Source organism: Phascolarctos cinereus, unplaced genomic scaffold, assembly GCF_003287225.1.
Source record: "Phascolarctos cinereus isolate Bilbo 61053 unplaced genomic scaffold, phaCin_HiC Scaffold_5;HRSCAF=322, whole genome shotgun sequence".
In the NCBI taxonomy this organism is placed as follows: domain Eukaryota; kingdom Metazoa; phylum Chordata; class Mammalia; order Diprotodontia; family Phascolarctidae; genus Phascolarctos; species Phascolarctos cinereus.
The window spans coordinates 418,727,500-418,742,981 of record NW_027555958.1 but is presented as its reverse complement, the minus strand read 5'-3'; the positions used below and the strand labels follow the sequence as shown (position 1 = coordinate 418,742,981).

Here is a 15,482-nt window from a genome sequence, read left to right as displayed (position 1 = left end):
ACCCAGGCTGGCAACCTTAGAATTGTCATCAACTCCACTAGCACTAACCCCACATAGCCAATTTGTCACCAAGTCTTATTACTCCTACTTTCACATCTCTTAGACATGTTCCCTTCTTTCCGCTCACACAGTAGTACAAATGTCAGCCTGGTATAAGTTCTCACCACTTTTCACCTGGATTATTTAGAACTCTCCTAATTTCCTGCCTCAAGTCTCTCCCCACTCCAACCCATCCTCTAGGTATCAAAGTTATTGTCCTAAAGCATCATCCGACAATATCATCTCCCCACTTCCCATCCTACTCCTGACTCATTGAACTCCTGCAACTTCCTTTTACTTTTAGGATCAAATCTAGCAAATCAAATCTATTTGGCAGGTAAAGTGCTTCACAACCTGGCCCCTTACTACCTTTCTAGTTTATTTAACACATTACTTCCTGACATACTCTATAGTCCAGCCATACTTCCCGACTTCTTGTTCCTCACATAACATGCTCCATCCATCTCCATACCTTTATGATGACCGTATCTAATGCTTGGAATGCTCTCCTTCCACACTTCTACCTCCAGGGACTCCTGACTTCCTTTAAGACTCTGCTCATATGCTATAAGAAGTCTTTCCTGGTTCTCCAACTACTGTATTTGATTTGTATAGTCTTGTGTATGAATATATATATGTATATGTGTGTGTGTCTTCTCCATTAACTTGGAAACTCCTTAGGAGTAAGGACAATTGTGTTTTTCTCTTACAATGCCTGGCACACAGCAGTCATTTAATAAATGGTTGGTGATTGATTGGTGGATTGTTTTCACACACGTCATCCAACATGCCTTGAATTCATTCTGCCTCTCAAAATCCTTAGCATCTTTCTATGAGGGCTTTGATGAAGTAATTTGATCATGTTCTTCTTTTTGCTGATGAAAAGCATGGTCCAGGGGGCAGCTAGGTAGCACAGTAGATAGAGCTCCAGCCTTGGAGTCAGGAGGACCTGTGTTCAAATCTGGTCTCAGACACTTGATGCTTGCCAGCTGTGTGACCCTGTCCAAGTCACTTAACCCAGATTGCCTCACCAAAAAGAAAAAAAAACCCTTAAAAATCTAAAAAAAAAAGAAAAAGAAAAGCATGGTCCAGGTCAGCAGCAGTACAGGTATCAGGACTAGAAGCACAACAGAAGACTGTGAGTGTCATTAGCCTAATGTATGTTCTCAGAGGGATCTGGTGGTTCACAGATGGATCTATCCTAAAAGTGGGAAGGAAAAGAACCCAGGATGTTGAAATGAATAACCCTGACTTGAGAGGAACCTGTCTGCAGACCTCCTACATGAAGGTTTCTGGGAGAGTTTACAAATGTAAATTTACATCAAATTTACCAAATATAAATGCAAAAACTCTCACAACAAGCATTGATTTTTGATGCTCACTTTTGATGATCAGATTTTTGAGTATTTTCTTATCTGTGTCAAGGTTATTATTCTCAACCCTACCCCCTCCTTTCTTCTATCCATTTCTAGAATGTAAGTTTCATGAAGACTTTAAAGGACCATTCTCCTCTTGAATGTCTCTTCAAGAATGGGAAATTCACTTCCCTATGAGGCAGCCTATTCTACTCTATGATAGCCCTCGTTAGTTAGAAATTTTTGAGATGAAAATTACCTCCATGCAATTTCTGCCCATTGGTACTAATTCAGCATTATGGAGCAACACAATGTAAACCTGTTCTATTTTCTACGGGATTCTCTTGCTATTTCCTGTACTGCTCCTTCTCTATCTCCTATTCCTTTCCTCATCAGATAGGCATGGCACAGTGCCCTTCTCACTCTGTCTTCCCTTCACAGTCCCTCTCTGCCACTACACAGAGTTTGGCTGGGATGGCAATAGGAAATGAGGAGACAAATTCAGCTGTAGGAGATAGGCACCAGGGTGAAGGGTGAAGAAGAGAGGGTGAGGAGATAGCAGAGCCAATAATAGCAGCAGCTCTCTCCTTGTCAGGGCTAGCTACTAAGTCTACTCACCCTCCTGTATGAGTTAGCTGTGGCTTGAAGAGGTCCTTCCAACAACAAGACAACTAAACCAAATTCCATACCCCCAAGCTGAACCAAGATCCTGAGTTCACTCAGGATGCTAAATATATTTATTTCTAATGCTGAGTCCCAGGTCTAGAACTCCTGTTTTTTCATCTGCAAGTTAAGGAACACTGAGTGGACACTCCTTTGCTCGCTCAAAGAGAAGCAATAGTAAAAGACTAACCAAACTCATACATTCCCAATTTTCAGGATTTGAGAAAGCAATGAGTTCTCAGTGCCACTTGGTAGAGGTTATATATGCTTATTACGCTTTCTAGTTCTGTTGTGTTATATTGTATCTTATTGTATTATTCCATGCTATTCCAAGAGTAAATGTTGCATATGATATTCCAGCATACGGACCTGATTATGTGAAGAATCAATTCCATTATGCCAAGGTCATATGACTAGGGTTCTGCTGAAATACAACAAGGTCAGAAAATGAAATGGAGTCTCATCGTGGCTGGGGGAGGAAGCCTAGAGCCAAGTTCTAACTGGGTTGACTGGGTTCCAAATGGTTCAACCCAACTATTTGAAAATGAAAGAGAACATGGTATTCACTCTGTACTTCTGCCAGATGAGTATGTGCAAATTGCCAGAGGGAACACTGGACTCCCCAACATCACTTTCTAGTTAAGATGGACCAAAGGGGTTGTCCTCACTGTCACCCATTTGTTTACAAAAAAAATAGCTTCTTAGGGGTGGTACTTATCATCTTGTCATTTGAGAACTTTCTTCCAACTATTTTCATCCTTGGACTTCTGCCTTCTCCTAGCAGTAAATTGACTTGAGACTATAAGCACATAGCAGAAAGATCCTGTGTTTGCCTAGGTGAGCCTGAGTTCCTGGCTGTTCTTCTATTTCCTTCCCAAAGCACAGGTCACTAGTCATTGGAATGGACATTACAACCTTGGTGGGAACCTTGCAGGTTGAGAATTCTAGCATCAGGTGCCAGCTACCTGGAGGGAGATTATTTCTTTAATAGCACAATGTTCCTTGGAGGAGAACATGACCAGTGTGGGAACACCCAGTAGCTAAGCCTTGACTAGCCAAAGGATATGGACCTTGTGAATTGCTCAGACCCTGCAGAACCAAAGTGAAGGAGAACATGAAATATCTGTTCAGCAATCTCACAAAGCATCTTTACCTTTCAGGGGTTTTTCTTTCCTTCCGCTTCTTCAGCTGTATTCTCCCAGCTAGAGCCCCAGACACCCAAACGTGCAGCCTTCCTGCTATTCCTGCCACATCACCCTTCTAACTGGACCTCCAGATCTAACTCTTCACCAGGCTAATTGATGAGTGCTCTCTACATCCCCTCACTTACCCTCTCCCCCTTTTACACCTGTTGCTCCACGAACAGTTGTCATCAAATTGAGACTAGCATTGCTTCTGGAAAGGGTACATCAATAACCAAATGCCCTAAGGTTCCACTCACCATTCTTGTGATGTTTCCCTTCCATGGCCACAACCCCCTTCTTCATTGTTGTCTCCTCCTATAAAGATGTAAGTTTCTTGAGTAAGGCAGAAACTGCCTTACTTTTTTCTTTTTATCTCTAGTGTTTAGCACAGTATGCGGCCCATAGTAAGCACTTATTAGGTGCTTTTTTAATAGCACATATATCATTTTAAGGTTTACAAAGTGCTTTATATAAATTATCAGACAATTTTTCTTTTTAAAAAAATTATTCATTTAACTAGAGGTCCTAATGTAAAGAAGAAAATTTGACTTCACTGATATCACTGAGAGCTGATATGATGAAACCCATGGCTGGAATATGCCTCTGGATATTTAAACCTTATTTAAAACAAATAGGGGCCAGATAGGTAATGTAGTGAAAGAGCACCAACCCTGGAGACAAGAGTCTGAGTTCAAATCTGGCCTCAGACACTTACTAACTGTATGACCCTGGACAAGTCACTTACCCCTGAGTGCCTCCAAAAAATATATAAAAATTAACAAATAAGATAGATGAAATGTGTGTGGAGTATGACATTGTGTATTTAAGAAGATATACTTATGTACCAAAACGGACACAAAGGTGGAGAAGCATGATAGAAAGCATTTGAGTGAAGGTCAATAATTTTGTCTTTGCAGCATACTTTACAGAACACCTTGACAAAAAGAATAAGTAAATGAGGACTTTGGGAAACAGATCACAAGCCTGGCTCTGAGATATAATGGTGGTAAAAGGAAGACATTTGCATAATCTCTGTCTGTCTCTGTCTCTTTCTCTTATCTCTCTCTTCAAGAAAATTCAACAATTTCATTCGGCTAGGTTTCAGCCTCTTTCTTCTAGCTTGGTCAGTATCTGACTAAATTCTTTCTACCTCAGGTACCTTTGGGCTTGTCTAAGGGCTTCTGAGAAATGATGAGTCTCTATTTAGCTAAGATCATCCTTGAAAAGTATAGCCTGTCTCTGGAACTGTATCATATCACATGTGAGCATATACTGAACATTTTCCATCGAAAGTTGTTGTCAGATCTAAATTATATATGAGAGGGCATTCTCTGGCCCACTTCACTCGATGTAGTCACAGAAAACCCAGAATATGTTAATTGAATTGTGTTAATGAAGTGTAAAACTGACTGTTGAGATGTGTCTGTGCACTGATCCTTTGTAAAGTCCTGTTCCTTTAAAACACTGCCTTTACATAGAGCATTTTGATATTGAAAGGAGCAGAAATATTACTTTTGTTTAAAGAAAAATAATTTAATCAACTGGTAAATGATGTAAGGTATTGTCCCTTTCAGAGATAGACAGTTTAGTGCCTGGAAGGTATAGGAAAAGAACTTTTGTTTACCAAAACTACTAAAATTTGCATGTAAAGAGAGAATTGTCAGATGGGATGTGAACAGTTTGAGACAAAAAAAAATTATCTTTGACATAAATAAAAGATTCAAATAATCTAGTAAAAGACATAGATTGGTGCTTCCTTTGTATATGAACAGTTTGAAGGCTTACAAGGAACAGAGGAAAAACTTTAATTTATTAAAACTGATAAAAATGAGAGTATAAACACAATTGTCAGAAGCACAGATAGGTAAACTGGACCTCTTTGAAAACTTGCAGGACGGCTGAAACTGCAGGGCACTGTGGTCCTCTCACCTCATTTGTATATAACTGTTTTAAGTGTTAAGAGGTCAAAACTAAAAAAAGGGGGAAAACCATTCAATTGTTTTAGACTGTTTAAATAAGAACTGTTGATTCCACAAGGGAGATTTGGTGAGTTGTTACCTTCCTAGGTAAAAAGGGAGTTAGCACCAGGAGGCCCTGATCTAAACCAATGAAAGTGATGAAGATGGAAAAACAGCAGAGGGTAAATGATCATCTCTGTTGGAGATCTGTGATGAAGTAGGAGCAGCAGCAGAAAGACAAGAATCCTTTGCCTTGAAGATTCCTGATTGGCTGAAGAAAAATAGGAGCTGATTGGATTAGAGCTTCATTGTAAATTATTACTCTTTAGCGCCACCTACAGTTTGAAAAAGATGAAGTCTTTCAGAAGTAGAGATCTCTTGATCTCTACTGTCCTCTCTGGTTTGAGAGAGAAAAGCAAGAAGGTAAAAGAGGCTTACCAGTTGCTATGGGCTGAGTTTCAACTCTGCCATCAGTTGATTGAAAAATGCATCATTCTGGTGAGTGAATAGCGGTCTAGGTTTGTCTGTAATGACAATGCTTTTATCCTGAGGAGCTGTGCAGTTCTTTAAAGGGAACCGTTAGCTAAATCAAGGTGTAATGCTTTGTCAGTGTAATTTTAACAGTGATTACAAGTTGAAAGTTCTTAGAATACTTCATGGTTAGCCAACAGGAAATAACTTGAATTTCCTAGCTGGAGAGAAGTGAAGCTCAAAAGGGGAGCGGTTAGCAGAGAAATGGTGATATGTGGTACACATGTTGCTGCTTAGGCTAATGATAGCAAAACCTTCAGTCTATACTTGTAATTTATCCAGAGCACATGAGTTTTCCTCCCTCATGTGCTTTCCTGACTGGTTTCTATAATTGTGTGTCCGCTCTCCTCCTTAGAAACTCAGTTCAGGGGCAAGAGAGTGTGACCTAGGTTTCTGTGTGGATTGTGATATATTTATTATTCCTGCATTTTCTTTGATATATGAGTACCTGTGGCGTTTGGACTTGAGACTTTTTGTTCAGTAAATGTTATAATTAAGAGTCATCATTGTTAGTGGCTGGTTTGTTTAAATGGTAATGCGTCTTTGGGACCTTAAGAGTTAAAATATTAGCTAAGGAGGAACGTATTCCCCACCGATAAGATTACAACTAGGACAAGAAAAAAGAAAGTGTCTTTCTCTGTAAAGCTAGTCCTACCAGTTATGTGGTACAGAGAAAGTGACAGATGTCCACAAGCTTGTGAGAGAGGCAAGGTGCTACAGTGTGAGTCACTTGTAACAACTTTAACAGGTGTGAACAAAACTAATTAGTCATCTCTCTAGGAGGGTGTTCAACAGCTAAACCCTGAGGAGTACAAGTAATCACAGAGTGAGACTGATATATAGGAGAAAGACACTTCAGTCATGTAACTTTGAAGGTGAGTTACTGTAACACTAGAAGATACTGTGTCCTTCATGGAGCAGACACACTCTAGGAAGACATAGATATATAGAGAAAATCACACGAGGAAGAAAGCAGCTACAAGGATAAGACAAGGATAATGCAATCAAGCATTAGGCTGGGGGCAGCTAGGTAGTGCAGGGGAAAGAGCTCTGGTCTTGGAGTCAGGAGGACCTGAGTTTAAATCTGCCTTCACACACTTGACACTTACTAGTTGTGTGACCCTGGGCAAGCCACCTAACCTGATTGCTTCACCAAAAAAAAAAAAAAATTAGGCTGTGTAGAAAAACAGACCCTGGGAATTCAGCATCAGGACTTTACAAAGAGAGAAAGCCCTTTGGACCCTTAGGTGCTAGGAGTTGCCTTTGCCCCACATTTCCTACCTGTGTACCTCACTACTACTGTACCCTAACTTTGAGCCCACTCTTTCTATGGATCCTGTATATATTTGAGGGAGGGTATGCTCAAGTCTTGTATCTGTGAGAGTAATATTTTATAACTACAGTTTTCCTTTCTACATCATGGGGATTAGGGGTATGGTACCCCCACTACCTAGAATATCCGTGTAAAATCCATAGCAGTAGATCCTTCACCTTCGCTTTCCTTTAGGAAATCACATAAGAACTTACTCTTTTCTCATATGATACCGGAGTCCATCGGAATGCCTTTTTTTATAACAATCCTGTATTTCTGAGTTTCTAAACTTCTGCTGGCCATCACATATTGTCAGTGGCTTCCACTAAAATCCCCCAAAATTCCCATTTAATTTCTTACTCAGACCCACAATATATCAGAACTATGACAGGGAAGTTCATGATTTGGAAGGGATAACTATACTATTTTTGCTATGTCACTTGAGTAAATGCCTTTACTTAAAGTTAATCTAGTGTGCTGGAATGGTTGTTAATGGAAAATAAACTGGTGAGGGCTCATGAGTGACAGTATTAAGAGTACAGACCCACAGTGTTACTCCAGAGCTGCCCTCTGGGAACCCAACCTACAGGTATGAGTGCAATTTGAAGGGAGAGTGGGACGACTACCAGGGGAAATGGTACATAGATGACTCTAATTAATATTTACAGTGCTAGACTCTCTCCTCACTCTTGCACAGTACTGCCACTCTTTTAATCTCGACAATCCCTATTAATAAATTTTCAATTGTACTCTGTTGCTCTAGAAGAAATCCAAACTCCTTAGCCTGGCATTCAGTTGCCCACAAGCTGAGCCCTGCATTCCCATCTGTCCTTACCTGCCAATATCTTCCGTAGTGAAAAAAGGCTGAAATTTAGAGGAGCCCTAATTCAGCCAAACAAATAGTCTTATATACCATCAAAACAGCAAAGAATCCTAGATTTTCTCAATATTTTCTCCACTGTAGTATCCACACAACAACATCCTGTGCCATCTGTATCCCCAAGTGCTCAGCATAGTGCCTGTCATAGTGCTTAACAAATGTTGTTGAATAACCATCATTTTTATCCACCTCTTTCTGTACCCCAAATATTGGAGCACCTGTATGAACATTTCATGAATAGCAGTGCACCATTTGGGCAGTCTGAGCATATGTCCTTAATTATGTTTTTTGTGCTACTACCCTCGTATAAATAATTATTGATGATATACTTCAATCTAATTACCAACCATCTTTCCATCATCTTTTGTGTCTGGGACTCATGAATAAATATGTGTATATATTCTACATATATCCGGTCAACAGGCAACCACAACTTTATGAAACTTTCGTGAAAACTAGATTTATTACAAGAGAAATGAACATGCATATGGAACCCAAAGAGCTCATAATCCATACAGAAGTTTGCATATTTATAACAGTAGAACAAAGGAAGGAGGAGAAAGCACAAATCTCCACCTAAAGGGGCATGGCATGGAAAGGGGTTTCCTCTTTTTCTGTTCTTCTTTGTACAAGGAGGAGCAAGGTGATGGCAAAAGCTGCACCTTTTCCCTTGGGAACTACTAGACCAGGGGTGGAGCCTGCAGCCTCAAGGCCATATGTACCCTTCTGGATGCTTGGTATGGCCTTTTGATTGAGTCTAAGTCCCTTTTTTTTTGTTCTGTCAAGTTTGGATTCAGTCAAAGGGCTGCACTTGAGGACCTAGACAGCCACATACGGCCTCAAGGCTGCAGGTTCCCCACCCCTGTGCTAGATCATGAAGATGTGATGGTTCAGTTTAGTTACAAGGGTCCTAGCTGCACAAGCATTTTCCCAGACCAGTGTAGACTGACTGGCCCCTGCCTTGGCTCCCAAGGACACATAGAGAATCCAGTTTGGGATTCAAACAACAAAATTATGTCAGCTCTGAGTGGGGTGGTGGTGGAAGGGGGGGTGACTTTGTCCTTGATGCATTCAGGGCCTCCTGTACACTCTGGGGTCCAGTGTTTCTGGAAAATATGGCAACTCAAAAAGACAAGTTCAGGGGACCCCTTAACATTCTTTAACATTATACACACACACAAATATGTGTGTGTGTCTACATATATGTAAATGTTTATGTGTATATATGGGAGAGAAAAGCATAGGTAACAGATAATGCTACATGGCATAGTGTATACAGCACTGGACTTGAAGTTAGGAATTACGATCTTGACTTATATACCATCATCCATGACTACAATTTGGAATAGATAACATAGTTTATAGACTAGAATAGATATGTAGGATTCCATAAGCCACATACAAAAGATTGGTCCCACTGCTTTATAGCCGCATCTCACATAATGAATCATTTGTAAAAGCTACATCTGAATTCACCTTTGGGGAGTAGATATGGTGACAGCCAAAGAAGCCATGTGCTATACGGCTGGTTCTACCTTGCCAAAGAAAAGTAGAAAATGGAAGTAATATCCATTCTAAAGACAAAGTGTAGATCTTCATGATTTGCTTTGCCCGGTCAGGTTCAGGCATATGTTATAAGTGAGGTCGACTGCCCTTACCTTCCTAGGTGATCCTCCTACCATTCGCTGTTTTTGATGGGCTAGTACTACAAGAAGCTAGGCAATTAAATATTGAGATATTTCTCTAAATGTAGCAAACTTCAGTTAGAATTTTGAATGTGTTGAGTTTCACACAGTTCCCTGAGGGTTAATGATAATACCTATTACTTCTATAATACTTTAAGGTTGACAAAGTAATGTAAACAGCAATTTTATCTCTATGATTAACCGTCATCTCATTTAAACCTCACACCAACCCTAAAGGTAAGCAGGAAGTTCATTACCAACCCTATTTTTCAAAAGAGGAAACTGTGACTGAGAAATTCAATGATTTGCCCACCAACACCATTGTCCAGGACTAGAACCTGAGTCTGCTGATTCCCTGAGCAGTGTTTGTACTGGTACATCAGCGCAGCTGAGCTCAAATAGAAATGGTGGCCACTAAACCATAGCTAAGGATCCCTGTGGGTGGCATCTTGACCTAGAAAACCATGTACGTGCATGCGGGGTGTGTGTGTGTGTGTGAGAGAGAGAGACTGTTTTACACACACACACACACACACACACACACACACACACACACACAATGAACACATTAAAATCAGATAGGACCTACATTTTAATCTGTTTTGGTCCATACTCAGGATTATGGGGGAGGGGAGGGTAACAAAAATTGGCTGCCTCTTAAGTGACTAAAGCTTTGAGTTTCTAAAACCTCTGAAGAGAACTCTTTACAATGAAAATCTATCAATCAAGAAGCATTTATTAAGCCTTTACTATATATATATATGATATATATATATACACACACACATATATACATACATATACATGTATAGTATGTATATATGTATACACATATACACACAATATAGAGAGAAGAAATTTCCTCCTAAAATGTTGCCATGTAGGTGATTGGTTGCTATAAAAAATGAAGAACTCTGTGGAAACACCAGAATTTGACTGCACTACGTGACAGGGAGGCATTTCTAATATTTCTGTTTGGATTTGTTTCTCTGGCATTAGTCCAGCCCTTATCACCAAATTAATATTTGCGTAGGGCCTCTGACCTTGAGCTTTATCACCATGTAAAAATACAAAACATGTTGGTGAACGAGGGGTCTATTCCAGCTGATAAGCTTACAAAAACTGATAACTGAATATGCCCTTTGGTATATAATTTAAAATTTTTTTTAGGCAATTGGAATTAAGTGACTTGCCCAGGGTCACACAGCTAGTAAGTGTCTGAGGCCAGATTTGAACTCAGGTCTTCCTGACTCCAGGGGCTGGTGCTCTATCCACTGTACCACCTAGCTGCCCCCTTAAATTTTTTTTAAATTTTAATTTTTTTATTATTTTGAACTTGTCAGACATCAACAAAGACAAACTTCTCCCTGTACAAAGAAGAACAGAAAAAGAGGAAACCATGAATCCCCACTCCATGTACAATTTTATTTTTGAATATTTTAAATTTAATCTGGTAGCTTATCTGTGTCCCCTCCGGAACTTCCTTCTGTTCTCTCATGTTTCTTTCAATGATTCATTGATTCTCTTTTCTTTATTTTTCTTCCTTTTTCAGTATCACTATGGATATCCTCCCATTCCTCACAACTGTCCCCTCTGTCCCCCCAAAAATATAGGTCTCCCCTTGTAACAAATGAGAATGGTCACACAAACCAAATCCAAACACTGAAAATGTATGTCTCATTCATCACCTCTCTGCAAGAGGTGGGAAGTATTATTTATCATCAGTCACGTAGGGTCCTGATTGGTCATTGTATTGATCAGAGTTGAGTCTTTCACACTTGTTTTCCTTTACAATGTTGGAGTCATTATAGAAATTGTTCTTATGATTCTGCTCACTTTTTCCTCTGCATAAGCTGATATAAGACTTCCTAGATTTCTCTGAAATTGTTATTTCTTACAGAGAAATGATATTCCATTCCATTCTATTAATACTAAAAGTTACCTAAATACAGATATATATTTACGTATGTATGTGTGTGTGCATGTGTGTGTATGTATGTATGTATAAATGCTTTCAGGCCTTCAAAGCCCTTTAAATACATTATTACATTTGATCCTCACAACGAAGTTTTGAGATAGCTTCTATGAAAACCCCCGTTTTAGAGAGGTGGCTACTGACATTGAGAGAAGATAAATGATGTGCCAAAAGTCACACAGCTGATGAATGTCTGAGGCAGGATTTGAACTCAGGTCTTCGGGCCTCTGAGTCCAGCATTCCATCTCCTGTACCACCTAGATGTCACTTGGCTATACCATAATTTGTTCAGCCATTCTCCAATTGATGGGCAGCCATTTGGTTTACAGGTCTTTGCCGCAACAAAAAAGGATGTTATAAATATTTTTGTACACATGGTTCCTCCCTCTCTATCTTTGACCTCTTTGAGGTATAAGCCTAATAGTGGCTCATGTACAGTTCAATGACTTTTGGGGTAAAATTCCAACTGCTTTCCAGATTGGTTACTGCTTCACCTACAGTTCAACAAAGTGTCTGTCCTCCCACATACCCTCCACCATTGTCATTTTCCATTTCTGTCATCTTTGCTAATCTTATGGGTGTAAGATGAGACCTTAGAGTTGCTTCAATTTGCATTTCTTTTATTATTAGTGATTCCAAGCTTTTTTTTCATGTTGTTGTTGATAATATAACTTCCTTCTTTTGAGAACTGCCTTCCTTGTTCTTTGCCTTGTTTGATCTATTGAGGAATGACTCTGCTATAGACACACACATACACACATATGTATATATGTATACATGTATATATTTACACACACACATGCTCTGATATTTAAGACACTTTGGGAATTGATAATGTAGGTATACATATATGATAAATTCCCTATCTGTCTTGAATATGAGATAAATTGTGCCAATTTGCCCCCATGAAATTGTTTCCTTTCTCATTCCAACTGCATTAAGTTTGTTTGTGCAATTAAAAAAAAAATTAGGGGACAACTAGGTGGCTCAGTGGCTAGAGCTCTAGCCTTGGAGTCAGAAGGATCCGAGTTCAAATCCAGCCTCAGACACAGAACACTTACTAGCTGTGTGACCCTGGGCAAGTCATTTAACCCCAATTGTCACACCCCCCAAAAAAAGAAAAAAATTTTTTATGTAAACTTGTCCATTGACTTGTCTGCTGTGATCCTGTCCATCCCTCATTTTCTATATAATTGAACAAGTATTTATTGAACTTCTATCATTAAACCAGTAGAGTTGGGGGTTTGGGAAGAGAGGATAAGAAATGGCCTCTACCCTCAAGGATCTTAAAGTCTATGTGGGGAGCCATGGCTTCTATACATGAAACAACTAGAACAATTTACAACAGTATAGTTTATATGTCAGAGACTATATTGGTATGGGAGGTCAAGAAGAGCTAAAGTGGCCAGGGAAATCTACTTAGATGAGATGGAGGACTTGAGATGGGCTGTGAACTGGAAAAAATGGGAGGGCATTCCAGGTGGAAAAAAAGCATGATCAAAAGTATCTCTTTTCACTTCTTTTAGCCTTTCTATATGAGAGCCAAAAGGGGCTTGGTTGCCCCTGAGACTTTTGTTGATTAATTTTTCAATTTAAATTTTTATAATTTTTCATTAAAATTTTTATTGTGTATTTTCAAAAATGTTACCTTCATTTCCCAATACATCCCTCCCCTTCCCTCTCCCAGAGAGCTATTGGTAATGAGTTGTTGCTTATTTGTTTTTTAATTGACAATATAGTCTAGCCATGAAATTCAACACTGGTCCACATGCCCAAGGACTTAAAGAAATTAATGCAGGTGTCATGGAAGAATGACAGAAGGTCTAAGAGAAATGGACTCTCCTCTTCATATACGTTGGATTTTGGTGGGCATCGTTTCACTGTGGTTAGTCTACTGATAAAAGGAATTAACAGAGGACACTGGGAATGACTAGCAGGGGGAGAGGGTAGTAATTAGTGGAGAGGCAGAGGACAATGGAAATCTTCTAAGTTAAGTCAAATTCCCATGGCCAGTGGTGTTTGGGAATTTCAGTTAAAACTCATTACATCAGTAGTATTAAAGGATAAAGCTAATGTCCATATACTAGTTTGTGAGAAAGAGAGACATCATACAACATGGCATACATGAAGAAAATGATCTGTAGATATGACCAAATAATTATAACTCACAATTTATAGTGCTTTTGAGATTTATAGGCATTTTCCTTACAAATACCCTTTGTGAAGTACAAGTCACTTCAGTGCCTTGGGCAACTTTCTAAGACTATCAATAGCAGAAGAGTTGCTGATGTCCATTGTTGAGGGAGTTTCCTCACTGGGAGGACCCTACACCCAATATATTTAGTTCTAGGCATCAACATGGGAAACTTCTATTTTGGGAATTCCTTCCAACCTTCTGCAAACTCAGTGCCCTCTTAAGGCACTGAGAAGACAAGTGACTTGCCCACTGTCACATAGCCAGAACATGTCAGAGGCAGGTCTTCTTTACTCCAAGGCTTGCCCCCTAACCATCCCATGATACCACCTCTCATTATAATATACAACTATGCCAATTATGTGTGTATATATACATATATATATATATGTATATATATATGTATATATATATATAAAACATAGATAAATCATATATAATCATGACTGTTTTACAGATGAGTAAAGCGAAACTAAAAGCAACTAAATTACTTGCTCAAAGCCACACAGCAAGTTTCTAAAGCGGAACTTGGAACTAGTATCTTCAGAATCCTTATCCAGTGGTCTTTCCACTACCATGTATCAAATCTATGATCAGATGAGACCTGCTATAAAACAGCATTTTATTGTATTTGCAAAGCAGAATTGGTGTTGGGCCATAGTTAGATGTCTTTATTTTTCAAAATAATCCCTTCTTCTTTAAATCCAAAATGATTTTTTTTATAGATGCATAGGCATAAAATATACAAGGTAGCAAACCTATGGGTCATGTTGGCAGATAATGACCAAAGAAAATAGCATACATCAAAATGGACGCAGTGGGGATGATTCATTGCTATGGAGAAAAATACCGCCAATGTCATCTTCCAATGTGCATGACTCCACCCAAAACTTGTAGTCCTTTTTCGCAAAGTCGGTTGAAAGGTTTGATAGTTCTTTGATTTTTCTCTAACAAGTAGCAATTTAGTATGCATCAGGCCTGCCAAAGAAAAAGCAAGAGATTGTGAATTAAATGTGAGATTGATTATCCCTAGGATCTTCTGTAGATAGAAAATACTAGAAAGAATTTCTATTTTGGACTGGAAATATGTTTTGGTTGGGATAGGGAACTCCCAATGTGGAAACTCCCTCTGCCAATGCAGATCAGCAAGTCCTCTGTAACTTAAACTCTTGGAGAGTTGAGTGGGGCCTTGAGAGTTTAAGCAGCTTGCCCTGGTCTCTCAGCCAGTATATGTCAGAGGCAGGACAGACCTCTGCTCTTCCTGACTCTCAAGTCTCTCTAACTCCTACAGCAAGCTACCTCTCATTTATATGCTTTCACACAGCATATAAATGTGTTCAAGTTTGCATATTACTTTCTTTACATACGTTTTCTCTTTTGAGATTCACAACAACCCTGAGAGATAAATAAATATTAAGGATAAGAGTAAGACTGAGTTAGGGATAAGATTAAGGAACTTGTAACTTCATTGGCATGGGGTGTATAAAATTTTTAAGAGACTGTTTTGTTTTTTACATCTGTAGCGTCTGAAATAGAACAAATCCTTAATAAATACTTGTTGAATAGAGCTGAAATTGATATGCTTAAACTATATGGTCCATTGGTTCAATCAATGCTTGTTGACTGACTTTCCAATCTATTAGTTACTATTTCTTGAGCATTGACAATGCAAAGCATTGGGATAGATGCAGTGAAAAGTGTAAAGA

At 39.1% G+C, this 15,482-nt stretch overlaps 1 protein-coding gene across 1 annotated transcript in view; it reads right to left on the bottom strand.

Moving 5' to 3' along the window:
• Positions 1-8,366: 8,366 nt before the first annotated feature.
• Positions 8,367-15,482, bottom strand: part of SELL (selectin L) — a 40,921-nt gene continuing 33,805 nt past the window's right edge. The window contains exon 10 of the mRNA XM_020974687.2: positions 8,367-14,754. Coding sequence (XP_020830346.1) covers positions 14,739-14,754 — 16 coding nt within the window. The 3' untranslated portion in view covers positions 8,367-14,738. The remainder of the gene's footprint in view (positions 14,755-15,482) is intronic.